At 37.9% G+C, this 17,191-nt stretch overlaps 1 protein-coding gene across 12 annotated transcripts in view; it reads left to right on the top strand.

Annotated features, from left to right (window-relative positions):
• The window catches only part of ST3GAL3 (ST3 beta-galactoside alpha-2,3-sialyltransferase 3), a 186,433-nt gene that overhangs the window by 66,142 nt on the left and 103,100 nt on the right, over positions 1–17,191 (top strand). For all 12 annotated transcript variants that reach the window (XR_005627680.1, XM_039711467.1, XM_039711472.1 and 9 more), the window contains one exon: positions 12,343–12,435. Coding sequence is in view for 11 of the 12 variants with exons in the window: in XM_039711467.1 (XP_039567401.1) it covers positions 12,343–12,435 (93 nt within the window). In the remaining variant the exon portion in view is untranslated. The remainder of the gene's footprint in view (positions 1–12,342; positions 12,436–17,191) is intronic.

The raw sequence follows: 17,191 nt of genomic DNA on the forward strand, positions 1-17,191 counted from the left end.
CCTGAAGCTGGAAGTAATTATGAATCAAACCATGTGGGAAAAGCATGTAAAGCAAGAAATATGAATGGCTGGGCATTGTTTAGATCAGTTTTATACTGTTTGCCCCAAAAGTTCAGTTTCATAAGAAAGAAATGCTCGTGGAAAAATAGTTTTATTGAGAGTATAAGGGGAGACAGTGATAATGTATTTATAGAAAAGGTAGAAGTGTGCAGTAAATGCAGAGTTTTGTTCTGCTTGGATGAGGGGAAAAAAAACGCTCTCCTTAATATCAACAACAAAATTTCAAACAGTAGATGCCTAAGTTTATGTGCTTTAGAAATGGTATGTCTGGATAAGATTCTTGAAAGAATTTCTGAAGTAGCAGAGGACTTTTTGGACTACTAGAGATTATTAATAAATCTTCAAACACTAGGGGTTCTCCATATCCTTGGCAGAAAGTTGAAGTACAATATTTTAAAAGCAAAAGGCAATGACTCATAAGCTTTTCAACCCATTTTTGCTTTTGAGATAGCACATTTGCTAGTATGAATTTCCACAGAGAAAAAAATAATACCTATAGTTCCAGTTATTGTGCTCACTAAAAAATGAAGACTTTTTAAAGATGGGCTTGTTCTTCATGTGTGAGATCGACTTCTTTCTTGATATGTTTGTCTTAGGACTAAGTTTGTACATTTTGTGTTCTTCTAACCAGACACGAGTTGTGTAAAACTGGGAAATCTCAGTTCTTTTTTCCCCCTTTGTATGTGTAAGGTGGAATGCTTACTTTGCTTGTAGCTCTTCACCGCAAGTAGCATCAACCTAATTAAATGTTTGTTTGTTTGCTTTCCTGGAGTGAATATGGTTACAACAACAACATAGTTACGAGTTCCTACTATTGTTGTTCTACTACTGTTGTTCGTGCAAAAAATTTTTACAGTTGTTGCATTCACAGAAGGCTAAGTTTGCTTTAGTAGCAAAACTCTTTTCAGGGAATATCTAATAGCTCATAAATTGCATGGAGGTCATCCTGTTCCTCTGTTTTCTTGAGAGAATAGTGCATCAAAAGCTACACTTCATATTCTTCCTTCAGAAATCTGTTCTAAAACTCAGAGACAAAATATCTTGCTAGAAAGACCTTTTTCCTGAATAACTTAAAAAAATTGAATTAATTGGGCTGTCTAAGCATTGTTATTCCCAAAACTTCAGTTAAAGAGATTTTGATTTTGATAGAAATTTATGTTAAAACGCTGGCATTCATAATTTTATTCTTGATTTTGGTCATAAAGAGGAAAGCACCAACACACATTGTGGAAGCAGGTGATTTGTTGCTGCCTGTATTGAATCAAAGCAGTTAAGCTTATGCTTAAATTGATGCAAGAGCTTCCTCTCTTGAAAATCCTGAAGGTGTGTGTGTGGTCACCAAGCATCAGCCCTTCTGTGCCTGCCTGCAAGGTCAGCAAAGTTCCACCTGCAGAGGGAAACCTGCTTCTCTTTTGTGTTCTCTTGGAAATGTTTTAGGGAACCCTCATCAGATGATTGAATGGGAATCAAGTGTATTGCAGCAGGTGAACATTATACTGTTTATCAAGCCTTCCTCTGAACCTTGTCACTTTCTCTGAAGAACAAACTTGCCATGGTATCCAGACACAGCTCAGTTGTCAGCCCTTAATTTATAAGCTGGCTCTGAGGAGGTTTTGTAAATGGAGTGTATGGGAAGAGACATATATAGTATACTCAGTCTGTCTCTAATTTTGTCTTCTGCATTGCTATCATGCAACCAGAGACATCAAAGCTTTGCTGTCTGCCTCATTCTGCTAAGATTGCCATACATAAATTTTAAGAGTATGTAGTAGGTCATCAAGGCAGGAAAGAGTTTAGTGGAACAAACACATACAGACTTCTTGCGAGCTGAGGAGGGACAGTAAAACCAAGATCTACTTTTAACAGCTGTGATTAGCATCTGTTAGGTAAGAAAACAATATCTTATTATGCTGTGAGAATGGAAGAAGCCTTATTGTTGTGCTTGAGAGCTGTCTAGCAGAAGAGAGAAATGAAGGAGACTGATGGAGCCCTTAAATATAATCCAAGAGATATTTTATTTTACTTGTTGTGTTACCAGTCTTAAGACAGGAAACCTGGTAGTAAGTTGTGACCTCTTTATTTTAGTTGTTCTAGGACTGAAGGACGAGGTAAGTTTTGATTAGGTTGATAAATTTAGGATGTGCTTTTTCCTTCAGGAAGCATGATGTTGCTGCTGGCATCCTTGAGAAATCTGCACTGGAGATTCCAGTCAGTAGCACCCCAGACCTGACTAGGACTGGTAGAAGAGGTGATGGTGTGCGATGCCCATTGCAATAAACAAAACATGATGAAGGCTACTTTGCAGCAGGAAGTGACATGTTTGCAAAGGAGTCATATAGCAGTTGTTGCTGTAAAATGTTTTTGAGGTTATGGGTGTTTGAATTAAATTATGAGGCTGAGGTGAGGTTTCCTCTATTTGCTTTTGCGAAAACCAGGCAATTTAGTTAATTTTAATTAAATACTTTTTACTCTAACATTACAGAGAAGCTCATGGGGTTCTTTCCCAGTTCACAGCAGAAATGAAAACAGACAGAAATGCTACTTCTAACACTAGTTTGCAGCCTCACTCCTGCTCTAAGAAATGAGAATCAGGACCACAAAGGGAGGGACAGAAAACCGAGAACATGTATGTACTGTTCCTGCCTTGTCTGCTGTGCAATCTGTTCCAGCTCATCAAAGAATAAACTGAAAAGCCAACAAACAGTGTTTTAAATTTCCATATTGAATGTGTTTGGATAAATCTGGTTGATTTCAGACTTGTAAATTCCTACTTAGAAATATCTTCTCCCTGGCTCCTTAAAAGAGTTAATCTTGAAGACCTCAAAACTGTGAGTGGTGTCCTGTACAGCTGCAAAATGTGAGGTGCCTTCCTCTTGTCCCCTTTCATCTTCTTTTAGTGACTCTTTTTTATACCATTGAAGGCAGAAATTCCCAGAGGTGGTTGTGTCACTGGACTGTTTGAGTCAGGGATTCTTGATCTGTAAGGAGTCAAAGCTGTATTTTAACATCTTGGAACTTGGCTCAGATGATTTTGTCAAGTGTTGCTATTTTGGTGAATTAACAAGGAGAGGATAGGATTTGTCCTGTTAAAAAGGGAAACCTATGGCTCAGCCTTGGAGCTCTCTTTTAGCCTGTTCACCAAACAATTTGGAAAGAACATTTCTCTCTCTCCCTGTCTCAGAGCCATGAATAACCACCGGATGCAGGACTGGTGTTCAGTGGAGTTATGATGCTACAAGGTGAAGGACAGTCTGATTAATTGGATTATTCACAGTTCTTTGAGACAAACTTTATTAGAGTTCTCTGATTCATGGCGCTTACCTATGGCAGTGCAGGCAGTTGGTTGGGCAGCCTTTTCAGACAAACAGCTGCTCTTTGAAGCCAAGGAAGAAAAAAAAAGGCATTTATCTTAGAAGAAAAACATTCACTAGAACAATGTATGGAGTAAACAGGAGGGCTTTTTTGATCTTAGTGATTCTGCAGCTGTTCTTACTGTTAAAGGTTGCAGCTATTCTCTATTTGCCCTAAAGCAGTTTGGATTTTGTTTAGTTTTGTGAGGGCACTTTTATTCACAGTAACTGCAAGGGTTCTTCCAGGACAGGGTTGTGCTCTGTATTTACAGCAAAGTTTCTGGAGGAAATATTTTTCCTCCTCTAGCATTCTTCTTCTTAAGGTTCCAGTGTGGTACTCACTAGATTAATTGATGTCTGCTTGAATTCGTGACATCTGTCTCTGATATAGGTCAGTGGAGACAGCCTTTTTTGGACTACTGCTTCAGAAAGTGGAGTGAGGAATATTCAAAACCTCATGACTATATACAGCGTTTTGTAAAACTACTGTTAAACCACATTCCCCAGATATGAGGTCACCTCTACATACCATCTAGAGCACTTTATTCACTGACCAGTGGTTTTTTTCTCTGAATTTCAGTCCAGTCTGGAGAGGGGAGAAAGCACCCTTGCCATATCAAGTTGGCTTTTTCTTTTAGAGGAGTTAAGTTGTTATTTTTTCCCAGGCTGTCCAGACCTTCCAAAGAAGAGTTTAAAGGGCAGCTTTTATCACCCTTAGCCCTGGAAAGTTACTGAAGAAACTGAAAAGGGAGGATGTTGTGAACTGTTCGTGTTAGATTTCCATCTCTGTCAGTTTCTGAGAGAGATCTTTCCAAGTGGAGTTCATTTCCCTAAGGTTTGGTGTCTTCCAGCTGTCTGTGCAATAGATCTGCTACTGCAACAGAAAGGGTTGAACTTCTTTTGCAGGAAAATAAAAATGGCCAGAACAAAGACTCAACTGCTCCAATATCTTGTCTCAAAATGCTCCCCTAGTTTAGGGAAGGAGAAAAATACACAATTGTGGCACTGTCCTTGCTCCAGGATCTGCTCTCCAGCTTCTGAGGGGAGGAAGCTTTATAGGGTTCCCAAGTTAGGGATGCTGTTAAACCTCTTAATAGCTTTTGATCCCATTTATATATCTTGTGTCTGTAAAATACTGATGTGGAGAAATCTGCTTATTAACTGTGGGTTTTACAAGTGCTTTCTTTTGTCTGTTTTACGATCTTCAGGGTAATTTTGCTTGATATTTCAATGATATGGGAAATAGTGAATAATAAATAACGGTTGACATATTCCATATTTTTCTGCTGTGCTCTACACCTAGCAAAGTGCTGAGTTCATAAACTGGTGCATTCTACAATGAAATGAATTACATTTTTCTGAAGGAAGATTTGGTGATTAAAACCTTAGTGTGACTGATGTTCTCATCTGGCATTTAGGCTGCTAAGCACTGGATTTTGACACTCAAATATACTAAAGTGTATTATCCACAGACATACAACTGTAATTTTGGCTATGCTGCTCCAGGAATTCTTAGTTGACCTTTTTTTCCCCCACAGCTATAGGCTTTGGGGAAGTATCTTTGTTTTCAGATGTACTGATTCCTATTAGTTTGAGCAGAGGATTCCTGGATTCTAATTGGATTGAATTATTTATTCTCATCTCTTTAGCACTTGTCTCTTCTGGACCTACACTGCTGAGTTCATTATACTACAAGTAGAAAAACCCTGTTCTCTGTCCAAAGAAAGCATTGCCTATTTGTAGATGTAACAGATGAGGGTTGATGGGGAAGAATTATGGGTTACAGCATCAAAATTATGACGCTGCAATTTATCTTCCTCCATTCTTTTGTTTGGCAAAAATGGATGTGATAGTTGAGCATTTTATTTCCTACTGGGCTTGTAGTTGCTTCATTTTTTATGGCCATTGCACTAACAGTGTTTTTTAAGAGGCATTTAAATAGCTAATCACAGCATTTAATTTCTGCAGCTTTTGAGAATACATAGCCTAATATGAGGGTGCTCTATAATTTCTCTCTTTGGAGAAACAGAGAGATTCTTTAGAAGGTTCTTGAAAAAGGAGTTGAGCTAGGAATCCCAGCTGACTGCTGAGTGAGTTTTTATTGGCTACTGAGTCCTAACGCATCCCATCTCCAAACAGGGTGATTATCCTCCATTAGGTTATCCTTGTCTTCTATCTGTAAAACCAGAATGCTGATACTCATCACTGGGGATGGAAACTCAGTAATTTTGGACTTATGGAAACTAGAATAGATAAAAGTCTAGTAATATACATTGGGGAATTGTGTTGATTGTCAGCAAGTTACTTCATCATTAAGTTATGTTTCTTGTCCAGATTAGTAAATAATCAAAAACTCAGGGAGCAGTCATCTTCATTTTCTTTTCTTTATTTGGTAAACAGCTGCCTTCTGTGAAAATAAAATTTCTGGATTTCATGCTTTTTGTTTAGTCTAATAATTGGTATTCTAGCCAGTTGTTTTCTTCCCTTTCCATGTTTCTTTAAAAACACAAACAAACCTGAAATGGACTGTTTTCTTTGCTCCTCATCTGTGTCTATTTGAACACAATTCCACTTTTTCTCTGGGCTACTAGTCTTGAAGGTAAGATGTAACCAAAACAGATTTTTTAAAATTTTTTTAAGGAAAAGTTTACAGAAACCAAAGGAGACTGGAAGATTTGGGATATTACTTAATCTTGGAGGAGTATGCAGCATGAGGTCACATATAAAATGTGCCATGGACTTGGGTTCCATTTCTTATCTTCATCCTTTAAATCTGTTTTTTCTTAGCCTCAGGATTTTGCTTCTTTATTTACTTACTTAAACAAATAAAAACTGTCTACCTTGAAAACTTTTAATTCTTTTTTCCACAAGAATCCCAACACTTTTTCAGGTGTTGATAAGAGATTGTTAATTGAGAAGCTCCAGGCAGGGTTCTTGGTCCTTGGAACGAACTATAACGGATGGTACAATGAGATATTCCTTTCTGATAGAGAAATCACTTACAGCTGTATTTCTTAAGATGTTTATGTATTTAGCATGGCTGAGACTAATCTGAAATTACTTCTTCTGCCTAGTGGTCAAATATCTACTATTGCAAAGACCAGGAATGGAATTTAGTAAGGAAGTAGGATCCTCATGACTTTTTTTGTGGGTGGAAGCCCTTTCAGTGTGTTTGTGCAGAGATGGCATTTGAGAGGGTGAGTGGCATTGCTCTGAGCTGTCCCTGCCCCTCTGCCTGCCCTGCACTTCCCACGGGCAGAACTGCCTTTGTGTCACCTCTTCCTTCAGGGCTGTGAAGGTAGGTCGTGGGGTTTGGTGGAATGTCTTCAAAACTTTGTTTTCCTGGGCCAATTTAATGTAACCTAATCTTCTTCAGCTGCTGTTCTTGAGTAGTCCAAATAAATAAATAGAACTATGTGTTGGTTATCATTGTAAATTAATTTCATGAGAAGCCAGAGCTCTTGGTAGAGAAGCAGAATTAACCAGTCATCATGTCATTTTAGAAACATGGATTTGGATCATCTTTCCTTCTATTTGGCCATACAACCTCCCTGGGGAATTTGCTTACATACTGGAGTAACTTTTAAAATATTTACATTTATTTTGCTTGCTATAGGGCAGTAGATGCAGTTCCCATCTCTTTCAATGTAAGCATTTGCTTTTCCTCTTCTATCTACTCATTCCTTTAATTTGTTTGCTTTTTGCTCAGCTGGAAAATAGCAAATATCAAATGATCAGGCTGTGTAATGCTTTGAACCCAAGTTTGCAAACTTGTAAGAACTGTAGTTAGAGCTTCTTAAAATTCTGGTTCAGTGTGTTCCCAGACCACACTGGTGATTGTGGATCTCTAGCCATGTACCCAGAGGATGGTTTTGTGGTGGTGTCTTCCACTCAAGGACATTCCACCAGAGTGACATGATGGTCACAACTCTACCTATGAAGGCAGAGGTAGAGATGCATTTTTCAGTGCCCTGGTGTATGGGATTGACTACCCTGGAGGTGAGTGTCAATGGCTTCTCTTTCTCAGGCTGAGTGGCAGTAACTGAGGAGCTGCATCACGAAACCTGCTGGAGGTGTCCTCCCCCTGCCTTAAAGCAAACTGGTTGTATTTGCTGTGAGCCTGACAGTCTGTAAGGAAGGGGAGAGTTGACAGAGCACTTACTTGTTCACCTCTCTAATAGAATTCCTTGCTAGTTGGGCAGGAAGGGAGGGCTGGTTTATAGTTGTTTCTGGGGTTTTCCCCATCAAATGGAATTTGTTGTTGTCTTCAGTTGTGTATTTTTTTGAGCAGTCTTGCAATTTTGAAGCAAATCTTGTAACTAGTTCTTACTGTATGCTGATTGAAATGTAGCCCTCAGCTTATCTGAGGGAAACTGAACTGAAAGTTTTATTCCAGGAGTCTACAAAATTGTCCTTTGGCCAACACTGGGCCATGACTGAATATAGTGGATATGTCTGATCCAGGGAGTCCTACCTAAATTAAAATGCTCTGAATCTTATAGGGTTTGGCTATGGGGTCTCAGCATTAACTGCTTTGATTTAGTGATCTGCCAGATGATATGCTAATATTTCATTATTGTTCCATAATGCATCACTATGTTTTATATGCCTTCATTTCATGTTCTCATTCCATCTCCTATTCATTCTTCATGTATCATGACCTACACTTTGTAGAGCTGCTGTGTAGGCATAAGACCCAGGTTATTTTGAACCAAAGAGCTAGAAACCCCAAGGAGAAGGATCAGCCTAGAGAGCATATTGCCAAGGACTCCTTTTTCTTGTTTCAGAAATGTCAGTTCATATATTTTGTGTGCAAGAGTAATAGGAAGAGACATCAGTCCTCAAATGAGATGATCTTGAGTAGATGAAGTTTTTTGATTTTTATAAGCTGCAGTTTAAATTCCATGTGAAAGGCAAAGCAGCAAAATCTGTCTCTTCAAGTAGATTTTGTAATATTCAATTACATGAGCTTAGTTGTGGCCATTTTTTTAGTAATCTAAACACTGAGTTGTATTACTAATTTCTTTTTTTAAAAGGATTTAGATTCCAGTCTATGAGGATGACATGCTGTCCCTGATCAGGACACGATGAAGGAATTAACTATGGTGACGTTTTCATATTTGAGATTGAAAGAAGACACACGTCTGCCAAATGCAAGCAGAAGGAAAAATCTTGTTACTTTTTCTAAATCCTCTGAAAGCAGCTGGATTTTTAACTTATCCAAATTGTGAAATTTTGTTGAGATTGATGTCCACATAACAGTGTAGAGAAGTACTGAATATCATAAAAATTCAGGATGTGTGCTGGTCTCATAAGAGAGAAGTCAGAAAAAAGCATGAGTGCATTTTCTCTTGAGTGGAATAAGCCAATTACTTCCCTTTAACTTCACCCTCATGCAGGCACTTGTCTAAAAACAGCGGATATTTACAGTTACTGACTGTGACTTGTTTTTCTCATTTATTCTGGAGACATTTTTTACTTTACCAGGTTTTTCCTGCACAAAATCTGAACAAAATTTAAAGGGTCCACAGTGTCATTAATTACATTATTTCTGCTGTCTCCACTAGCTCTTTAACTACTTCAGCCCAGCATGAGCATCAAGAGCTGGAATAATGTATCTGGACCTGGAAGATGTAGAGGAGATTTGCACCCTTCTGTCATAAGTATCATGATGCTCCTGGCTGGCTGGCTTATCAGGATGGCCTTGGAGTCCAGGCACAGTAATGGGGCTAGTGAGATGAAGCTATTTGTTAGTTTCTAAAGCATTAGGAAAGTAATCGTGTTTGCTTTTCCCATTTGGAAATAAAAACTTTGTCAAAGAGGCACCAATATACGCAACAGTGTAGTAGATACATTGTCATCAAATACAAAGGAGATGCTCATTTGTAGACTTCAGTTCTGTACAGTTCTTTTATTGCAGAACCACATAGCTACAAACAGTGTGATTTTTTGAAGTTGGATTTGTTTGAAAGATGTATAGTTCTCTATGGAATGCTTTGTGCAGGATATTTTACACCCTGATTTATGGAACTCTGATCTCTGCAAGATTTGTGGATGTTGCAGGAAAAAATACCTGCAAGGCAAATGTATATATCTAAAATCAAGTTAGCTTGGTTAGCTTCATCTGGTAGCAGAATGGTAAACAGCAAAGCTGTACCCAGCCTTACTCTAAATTTGCTCTGGGTTACACCTACCAGGGGCTTGTCATTATGAGCGTGTTGGCAGTGACAGTATGCAATGCCTATTTCAAAGAGATTGAACAAATAAAACATGTCCCTAGATGGATTTAAAATGTAGAGTGCCCCTTTCTAGTTTTCTGTAGCTTGGTGACTCAAGATGCGGCACCAAGAAAGGAGATGAGCAAATGTTGAATGATATGAGATGGCAGCTATGGTTGGCTTAGAGAACTGTTCTGCCTCTGGCACTTTGGATCATGAACTTCATCACATCCAGGAAATGTTAACAGCTCGGCCTGGGGGCTTTAGCAGCTCTGAGTGTCTTTGTGGGTTTGTACTGACAGCTCCCCTCCATCAGTATGCAGCGCTTGGCATGCGGGGGGCTCACATGCAGGAGGGTCTCAGCCTGCTATTCTTGTGCAGAAACACCATGATGGGCATCTGAGTGACGTTTTAATTTGATAATGAAAGCACCATTAAATCAGAAAAGAGAAAAATGCCTGTGTTTGTGGCACAAAATATTTTGTGTGACCACTGAGGTCATTTGAGACAGGCCTGCTGTTGAAATAGTTATACAAGTTTGCCAGCAATGACTCACTACCGTGGTGGCTGCAGATAAATTCCAGTTGCTTTCTACTTGTTTTTGGAAGTTTTGGTAAGAGGGGTTTCTGTATGTTGCCTAATGATTAAAATTCTAGCAAGCTTAGGTTTGCTTGAAAAAAGTTAAAATTTCCCACATTTCTTCATATCTGAAATGCTTCAACAAGCTATGATCAATACATCCTGCTGTCTCTTTTGACTGTGTGAGAAGGGGATATAATATACCTTAGCATCATTAAAGCTTTTTATTTTCTCAGTCATTCTTATATTTATTTATATTTATTTTTATTTATTTATAAATGTGCCTATTTATAAAGAGATCCTGACTGGCATAAGAAAGCAAATCATGGATGCTCCTTTCTCAGATGTTTTCTCATTTAAAGAAATGTATTATGATATCACATCATTACCTATGGAAACCAAATTCATGGATTTGGGTTGTGCTAGATAATGTTGCACCTGTCTCTTTCTCTCCATGTCTATATCATATATTTAGAGATATCTGTACTTTATTGTAAACAATTGACAGTGTAAATGGCCAAATATATTGTTCTTCCATCCTACAGAAGAGGAATTTTGATAGTAAAATACTGCATATTTGGACCATAACCATGCAGGATATCTGTAGCAGAATTAAACAGGATCCTTGTTCTTAAGCTTTTTATGGTGCTTTTTAACTTAAAAGGTCTTAAGAAATTAAATACTTGCAATGACTATTTATCTTCTCTAGTTTCTTTTCCAGCTGTTGAAGGTTTCGATTTTTATTCAGCAGAAATAGATTTTATTATTTGAGAGCCACAGAGGTTCTGTATGTATGTATATATTCAGAATTGCAGGGGTTCTGTATACAGAGAGACCATTCTCCTATAGTTTAGAAGCTAGTTTATGCATCTAGTTGTAAAATTAATTGTCCATCTATTGTCCATCCAGTTGCAACTGGTTACTGGCCTCTTGAAAGGTAATGTAGGACCAGTATAAGAAGAACGGTTACTCCCAGTTCAGCATGGAGTTACTGTCCTTCCTATATGTAATTTTGAAACTCTGAATCCACATTCATTGCAGGTCGTAGTTGTTTGCTGGTTAAGTGGTAATGGTGATGCCTGGGAAAGAACATGATTGGGAAGATAGTGGGGTCTTCAGAACTGATTTTGTGGTTCTACTCTGTGGGGCTGCACTGTCATTTTCATTTGAGTGCTGCTGTTGAACTGGAGGAAGAAACCTTTCATTACCTGCCTGTTGCTGATAATGATGCAGCAGGAACAGTGATATCGATGAGTCCTTTCAGCTTCCACTGAATGTTGAGCATGGAACTGTAAATGCTCTCTTGGTTGTTCTTTGAAGAAATATTAACAATCATCATATTGTGGATGACACTTAGATAACTAATGTTACTTTGAAAGCACAAGTGAATTAATTAACTCTTGTAATGCTTTAATTAAATGGATAAACTAAAAATTTTGCAGGTGATAAATAGAGATACAAAATTAAATGTTTTTTTCAGGTAACTCAGTAGACCTGTGGTAAATGCATGTGCTGGACTGAAATATCTTTAATTGAGTCACTACTCTTGATTCTGTACAGAAACTGAATGAAAAAACACCCACATATTCTCAATTTGGCCCGAGAGTCACTAGCCAAGCTGAATTAAGAAGCACCTCAACAAATGTCATCTCTTCCAAATACTGAAAGTACTCATCCCTTGATGATACCCTGCCAGTACTGCTTGAAGTTTTGTTTCAAATTCCTGAAACTATCTTTAAGTAATCTTCTAAATAATACTTTTCTATAATTTTAACTTTGATCATGACTTAGAAAAATAGCCAAAGCAAAGTGCTGTTTGTCTTTTTTCCTTTTGAAAGGTTGAAGTCTAAAATGATTATTGATATTTTTTGTTCCATGAGCTTTACCTTGCTAGCTATGAAAATCTTTCAGCAAAACTAGTGGTTTAGTGGTATTTCAGCTATCTTTACTTTTTTTTTTCCTTTTTTTGTTGTTCTTCTGTGATGCCATGGTGCAACAAATAAATAATGGTCTGTGTTTGCAATTACTCCCTGCGGCTGTTTTCTGCAAAGCTATAAGGAGAAAAATTACTTGGATGATTGCAAAAACTAGTTCATAGCCAGGAGAGTCCTGATTCTGTACTTGTTTTTTCACAGGCCTCCAGAACTGGCATCAAAGTATGCCAATTTCTCTGAGGGAATGTGCAAGCCAGGCTATGCATCAGCGCTCATGACTGTCATCTTCCCAAAGTAAGTAATCACTGTGGGAGTTTTTTCCCCACTTCCCCCGATGACTTCTCATCCTTCAAGGTGGGTGATAGGCAGAGTTTGTCTTGAAAAGTGTCATTACTCTGTCACTTGATTGGTTCACAGAGAGACCAGTGTTGAAATTATGGACAGTTTGAGTGGTCAGTGGCAATGGCTTCGTTGACTTCAGTCTGACTAGGACTTTGCTCAAAGAATAGAGACCTCTGGGTAGTGAGTAATAAAACAAATTATGTTGTCAGTGCATGATACAATTGTGTGCTCAAACTCGCTGCTAGTAGCAGATGATGCAATGCTTAGGGAGCTTTGGTCATGATTAAGTTATCTGGAGTAGATAGTAAAGTGTGATGTTTTGTTATAGTTGGTTTTGGGTTTTTTTTTTGTTCTTGGGAGAACGAGGTAAAGCATCCTTCGGGTGCCTGGAGTTTATACAATTGCTGGGAGACAGTTCAGAAGATAGATTGGCAGGAACATTAATCTGTTGAGGCTCAAGGATTTCAGTTTGGTGCACTGAATGGAAAATTTGACCAAACAGTTTGACCATTGTACAAGCTTCTTGTACATGTGGAAGAGATGCTCTAGTGCAATGATCTCTTTGGCAAAAGAGCCTGTGGACTTCTCAACATAACTGGCACTTTTCCAAAAGAGGTATTTTACTTCTGAGGAGGGAATTTCCATGACCTCCCGTGCATCTAAAGGTTAGGTTGAGTGATCATGGCCTTTAAGCCAAACCTGAAACTGGTGGTATCTTCTGTCTTTGTTTTTGTTGACAAGCATGGTGACTAGAAGCTTTTTAAAAATAAAAAAAATACATCTGACATTGCCTTGTAACCAATAGATACTACAGACAAGTCTTAAAAACAAAACAAAACACCAAAATTCTCCATCACCAGTGTAAACCAAACAATTATCAGTATTATCTTCTGTGAGAATTTTGGAACTCTGGATAGAGTATAAAGACTAGAACTGATAGTGAGTGCTTTTAAATCTGTGTTTGTGTACATACTAAATGTAAATAGTAGAGTAGGATGAACTCATTATTACAAAACTATTAATCTTATTTTAATTTTAAAAAGACTTTGGCTTTGAGAAGGAGCTTTTTAGCCTCCTAGAATCTGAAGTGATATTTATTCTCTCCCTCAGCAGCTGCTAGCAGATCTCTGTTCAGTCACCTTCTGCCAGTAGTTGACTGCATTGAACTAATTCCATGCAGAGAGGTACAAATGTGTCTGTAGTTGAAGCAAGTGTTCATACATTGAAAAATTGTATTCAACAGCAACTCACCAGGTACTTATGTTCAGGTGCTTGTTTTGCCTGGACCCTAAAACTTAACTAATGTTGACATTTTTTCCTGTGATGTCTTTGATTTCTTTACAAATTTAATTCAGTGTTGTACATTTAATTATTTTACCCAGTTCTGCTGTAAGGATGGCTGACCAGTAGTTCTGAAAAAAAAAATCATGCTGCACTTAAAATTCCTTCCCTTCTGCAAATTTCCTTGTACTCAGAGAACTATGAAAGTTAATATTACCAAGGCAGGTATTCAATATATTTAGAACTCCTGAAGCCAAATTATAATGCCTGTTCATTTAAAGATTCGAGCTGCACAATTTGTTTTATTCTAGCTTCTGTTTTCAGTTGATTTTGTCATTAGGAAACCATCATCTCTACAACTGACATTTTTTAGGCGTGGTCTTTGTGGGAAAATGTGTGTTTTTGTTGGGTGTTTTTAATATTTGGATAAAGTTGGTTTGGCTGTTTTCAAGCATGAATAAAATGAATAAATGTTTTCCCATTTTAAGGTTCCTGACTTTTTAGTGCAATTTTAAATGTAAATAGGCAAAATATGGTGGAAATAGTTGAAATAGAGTAAGTGTTTCTCAGAGGATGTAGCTCTTCTTGGCAAGTCCTTTTTTACTGGTAAAAATGAGAATTCAGACCTTAGCAAGCATAAGCATTGCTGAATGGATTAAAGAGCAATGGTCTGAGAAATACCAAAATGTGTTTGATAGTAAGGAAAGACTGAATGTTTGTTTGTTTGTGTGTTTATTGGGTGTTTGTGTGTTTGTTTGTTTTAATGTGGTCCTCAATCAATTCTTATTCTAGCAATGCTTGATCCCTTCATCAGTAATCCTATCTGGAAAAAATCTTGGGTTGTGAGTACTAAATAAAGGGTCAGTTATTTCTAGAGAACAATCTGGATTGCCTGATTTAAATGGCCACAGTCCAACAAAATATATGTTAATATATCCAACATGAATTAAAACATCTGGGAGGAACAAATACAGATTTTACCTCCAAGATAGAAAAAAATCCTCTGTCTCGGAAACAGACAGAGAAATCTTCATGTCATCTTAACAAAATACCATTTCTTAAGTGCTTTTTCATATGTGCACAAAAAAAGTGTACATATGCACAATTCACTTTGAGAATTTTGTGTGAAACACTGACTTAAAATTAAAATACAAAACCTCACAATCCAAGATTTCTAGACTACTGTGTCCAGTTTCAATGGTAAAGTGTGAGAAGAGAGGGGAAATAAGAGATGGAAGAAAAGCCACAAAAATGAACAATGACTTGCTTAAACAGTAAAGTAAACAAGACTCCTAGAAATAAGTCATCTTTCTGAAGCAGAAGTTGTATCCAAATGAGGAGAATAGGAAAGAGCTTTAACTTTGGCAAGTTAAATATAAACCATAATGAGGTAGAGCAAAAAAAATGTTGAGGAACAACTTTGTAGAGACATTTAAAAAATAATAAAGTTTTTTGTCTAACTGTCAAAGGCAGAAATCCTGTCAGAGATCCCGATGAGCTGATAGGGGTTCATAATATTACATGTGAGCTGAGGGAAGGTAAAGCTGTAGCAGAGAAGTTATTTGCATTGCTATTCACTACAGAACAGTTCCCATGTGGACCCTTCATTTTCAGGGGACAGGCTGGGGGAATGTGACAGAAGCTTGACGTTTTAGAGTGAATTCCAACACAAAGAATTGCTAGGAAAAGTTCTCACTTTGTGAGGAACTCGAGAACTCGGTGTTGAAGTTGCCGAGTTACACACGGTTGTGTGTAATCATTGCTTCATTTGGCCTTAGAATGGAAGAATGAAAAGCAGCAAACGTGCTGGGCTTTTCAAGAAGGGTCTGGGGGGTTCTTTGGGAAAGTGGAAGCTAAGAGCAAGCCTGATTTCTGTATCAGGCTCCTCTTAGAACCTAAAAATAAAGACTAGAATTAGTATTTGTTCACAGATAAAGAGGAGATAAATTGTCTTCTGCAGCAGGAACTTCTGCCCTGTAAATCTGCTTGTTTTGTTTCAATGCCTGGATCAACATGTGATAAAGGTGATTTAACTAGTACAGTACATCTGGATTTCTTAAAAAAAACCATAATACATACATACAGAAAACCCCCAAGACGTAGCTGGGCTACGTCTGCTGCTCACTGTAAATTAAAGAGTTATCTAATTTCTCAATTTCCAGGACAATAAGATTCTGCCTCTTGCAAATCTCTCAACAGCAGATAATGACTCAAAGTGCCTGAAGTGAAGTTACTGATTTCAGAATGATACAAAGAAAATGGCAAGTGTGTTTGGTAGAATGGAATTAGTAGGTTGGTGAATTAGACTACTATGTTCAGTGAATTACACTATTTTAGTTGGTCTGAGGTCACCTACAAGTCTGGAGTTAATGCTTTGACCTTTTTGTAGTAGGCACTAACTTGTATTTGCAGTGGTAACACTGCAGTCTCCTGCGTGTCTGGCCTTGCTGTGGAAACGATGCTGCCAGTGTACAGCTCTTTCTATGCCCTATTCTTTGTCAAATGAGAAAAGAGATCTCTGCCCACAGTTTGTGGCTGACATGCCAGCCTGGGACAGTTCAGCTACTCAATACTGAGCTGCAATTTTCCAACCACAAGCTCTTGTAATTTGGCAGCTAATACTAAAAATTAGAGGAGGCGGTAAATAAAGAGGGAATGTCTGCGGCCTGCAGACTTGTGTATCTGTGTTTGGTAGGGGAACATGGCAAAGAAGTATCTGGAAGTATTTCAGAGTAAGGGAGAAAGGAGGAGTTCAAGACACAACAAGTCTGCTGGTGTTGTGGCCAAAATAGTGAATTTATGATTTGCGATTCAGATACATAAGACTGTTTTTGCACCAAGGATATGACTGAAAGCATTTTCTAGTCAATTGGTGCTAAGAAATAGTCTTATACGAATCACAAACCTTTAAAATCAATTCAGAAATAGAATCAGTCTGGTTTGTTTGATTATTCTGGTGTGAACTTCTATTGATTAGCAATTGGTATTTTCTTTACAGTCATATTTTTCCCCCTCTTATTTTTCAATACTGTAGCCTGCTCGTCACTCTAGATAAAGAGCTCTCCTGTAAAGTCTTCTGGGTTTATATTTTCATGCTGAATTGCTTCTTTGTACATAAAGTTCAAAAATTTTAAAGCTTTCATATCAGCAGAGAGTGCATGACACGGATTTATGCCAGCCACAGAAATTTCAGTGGCTTTCTCTGAAGTCATTCTTCTGTGGTTTTTTTTTCTTCCTGATGTTTAGTTCCCCCTTGATTTTGTAGGTCATAGACTCCTGTGCCTTTCTACACTTCCACAGGCTGGGGTAGTACAGATAGGGCAGCACCAGACGGCTTTTCTTTGGAGTGTAGACTCCTGCCTCCTTCACATCAGAGCTCGGTAAAAATTTCTTTGCCATTTCTCTCTTACAGGTATGGTTTTGAAGT

Source organism: Passer montanus, unplaced genomic scaffold (assembly GCF_014805655.1).
Source record: "Passer montanus isolate IOZ18808 unplaced genomic scaffold, ASM1480565v1 scaffold25, whole genome shotgun sequence".
In the NCBI taxonomy this organism is placed as follows: Eukaryota; Metazoa; Chordata; class Aves; order Passeriformes; family Passeridae; genus Passer; species Passer montanus.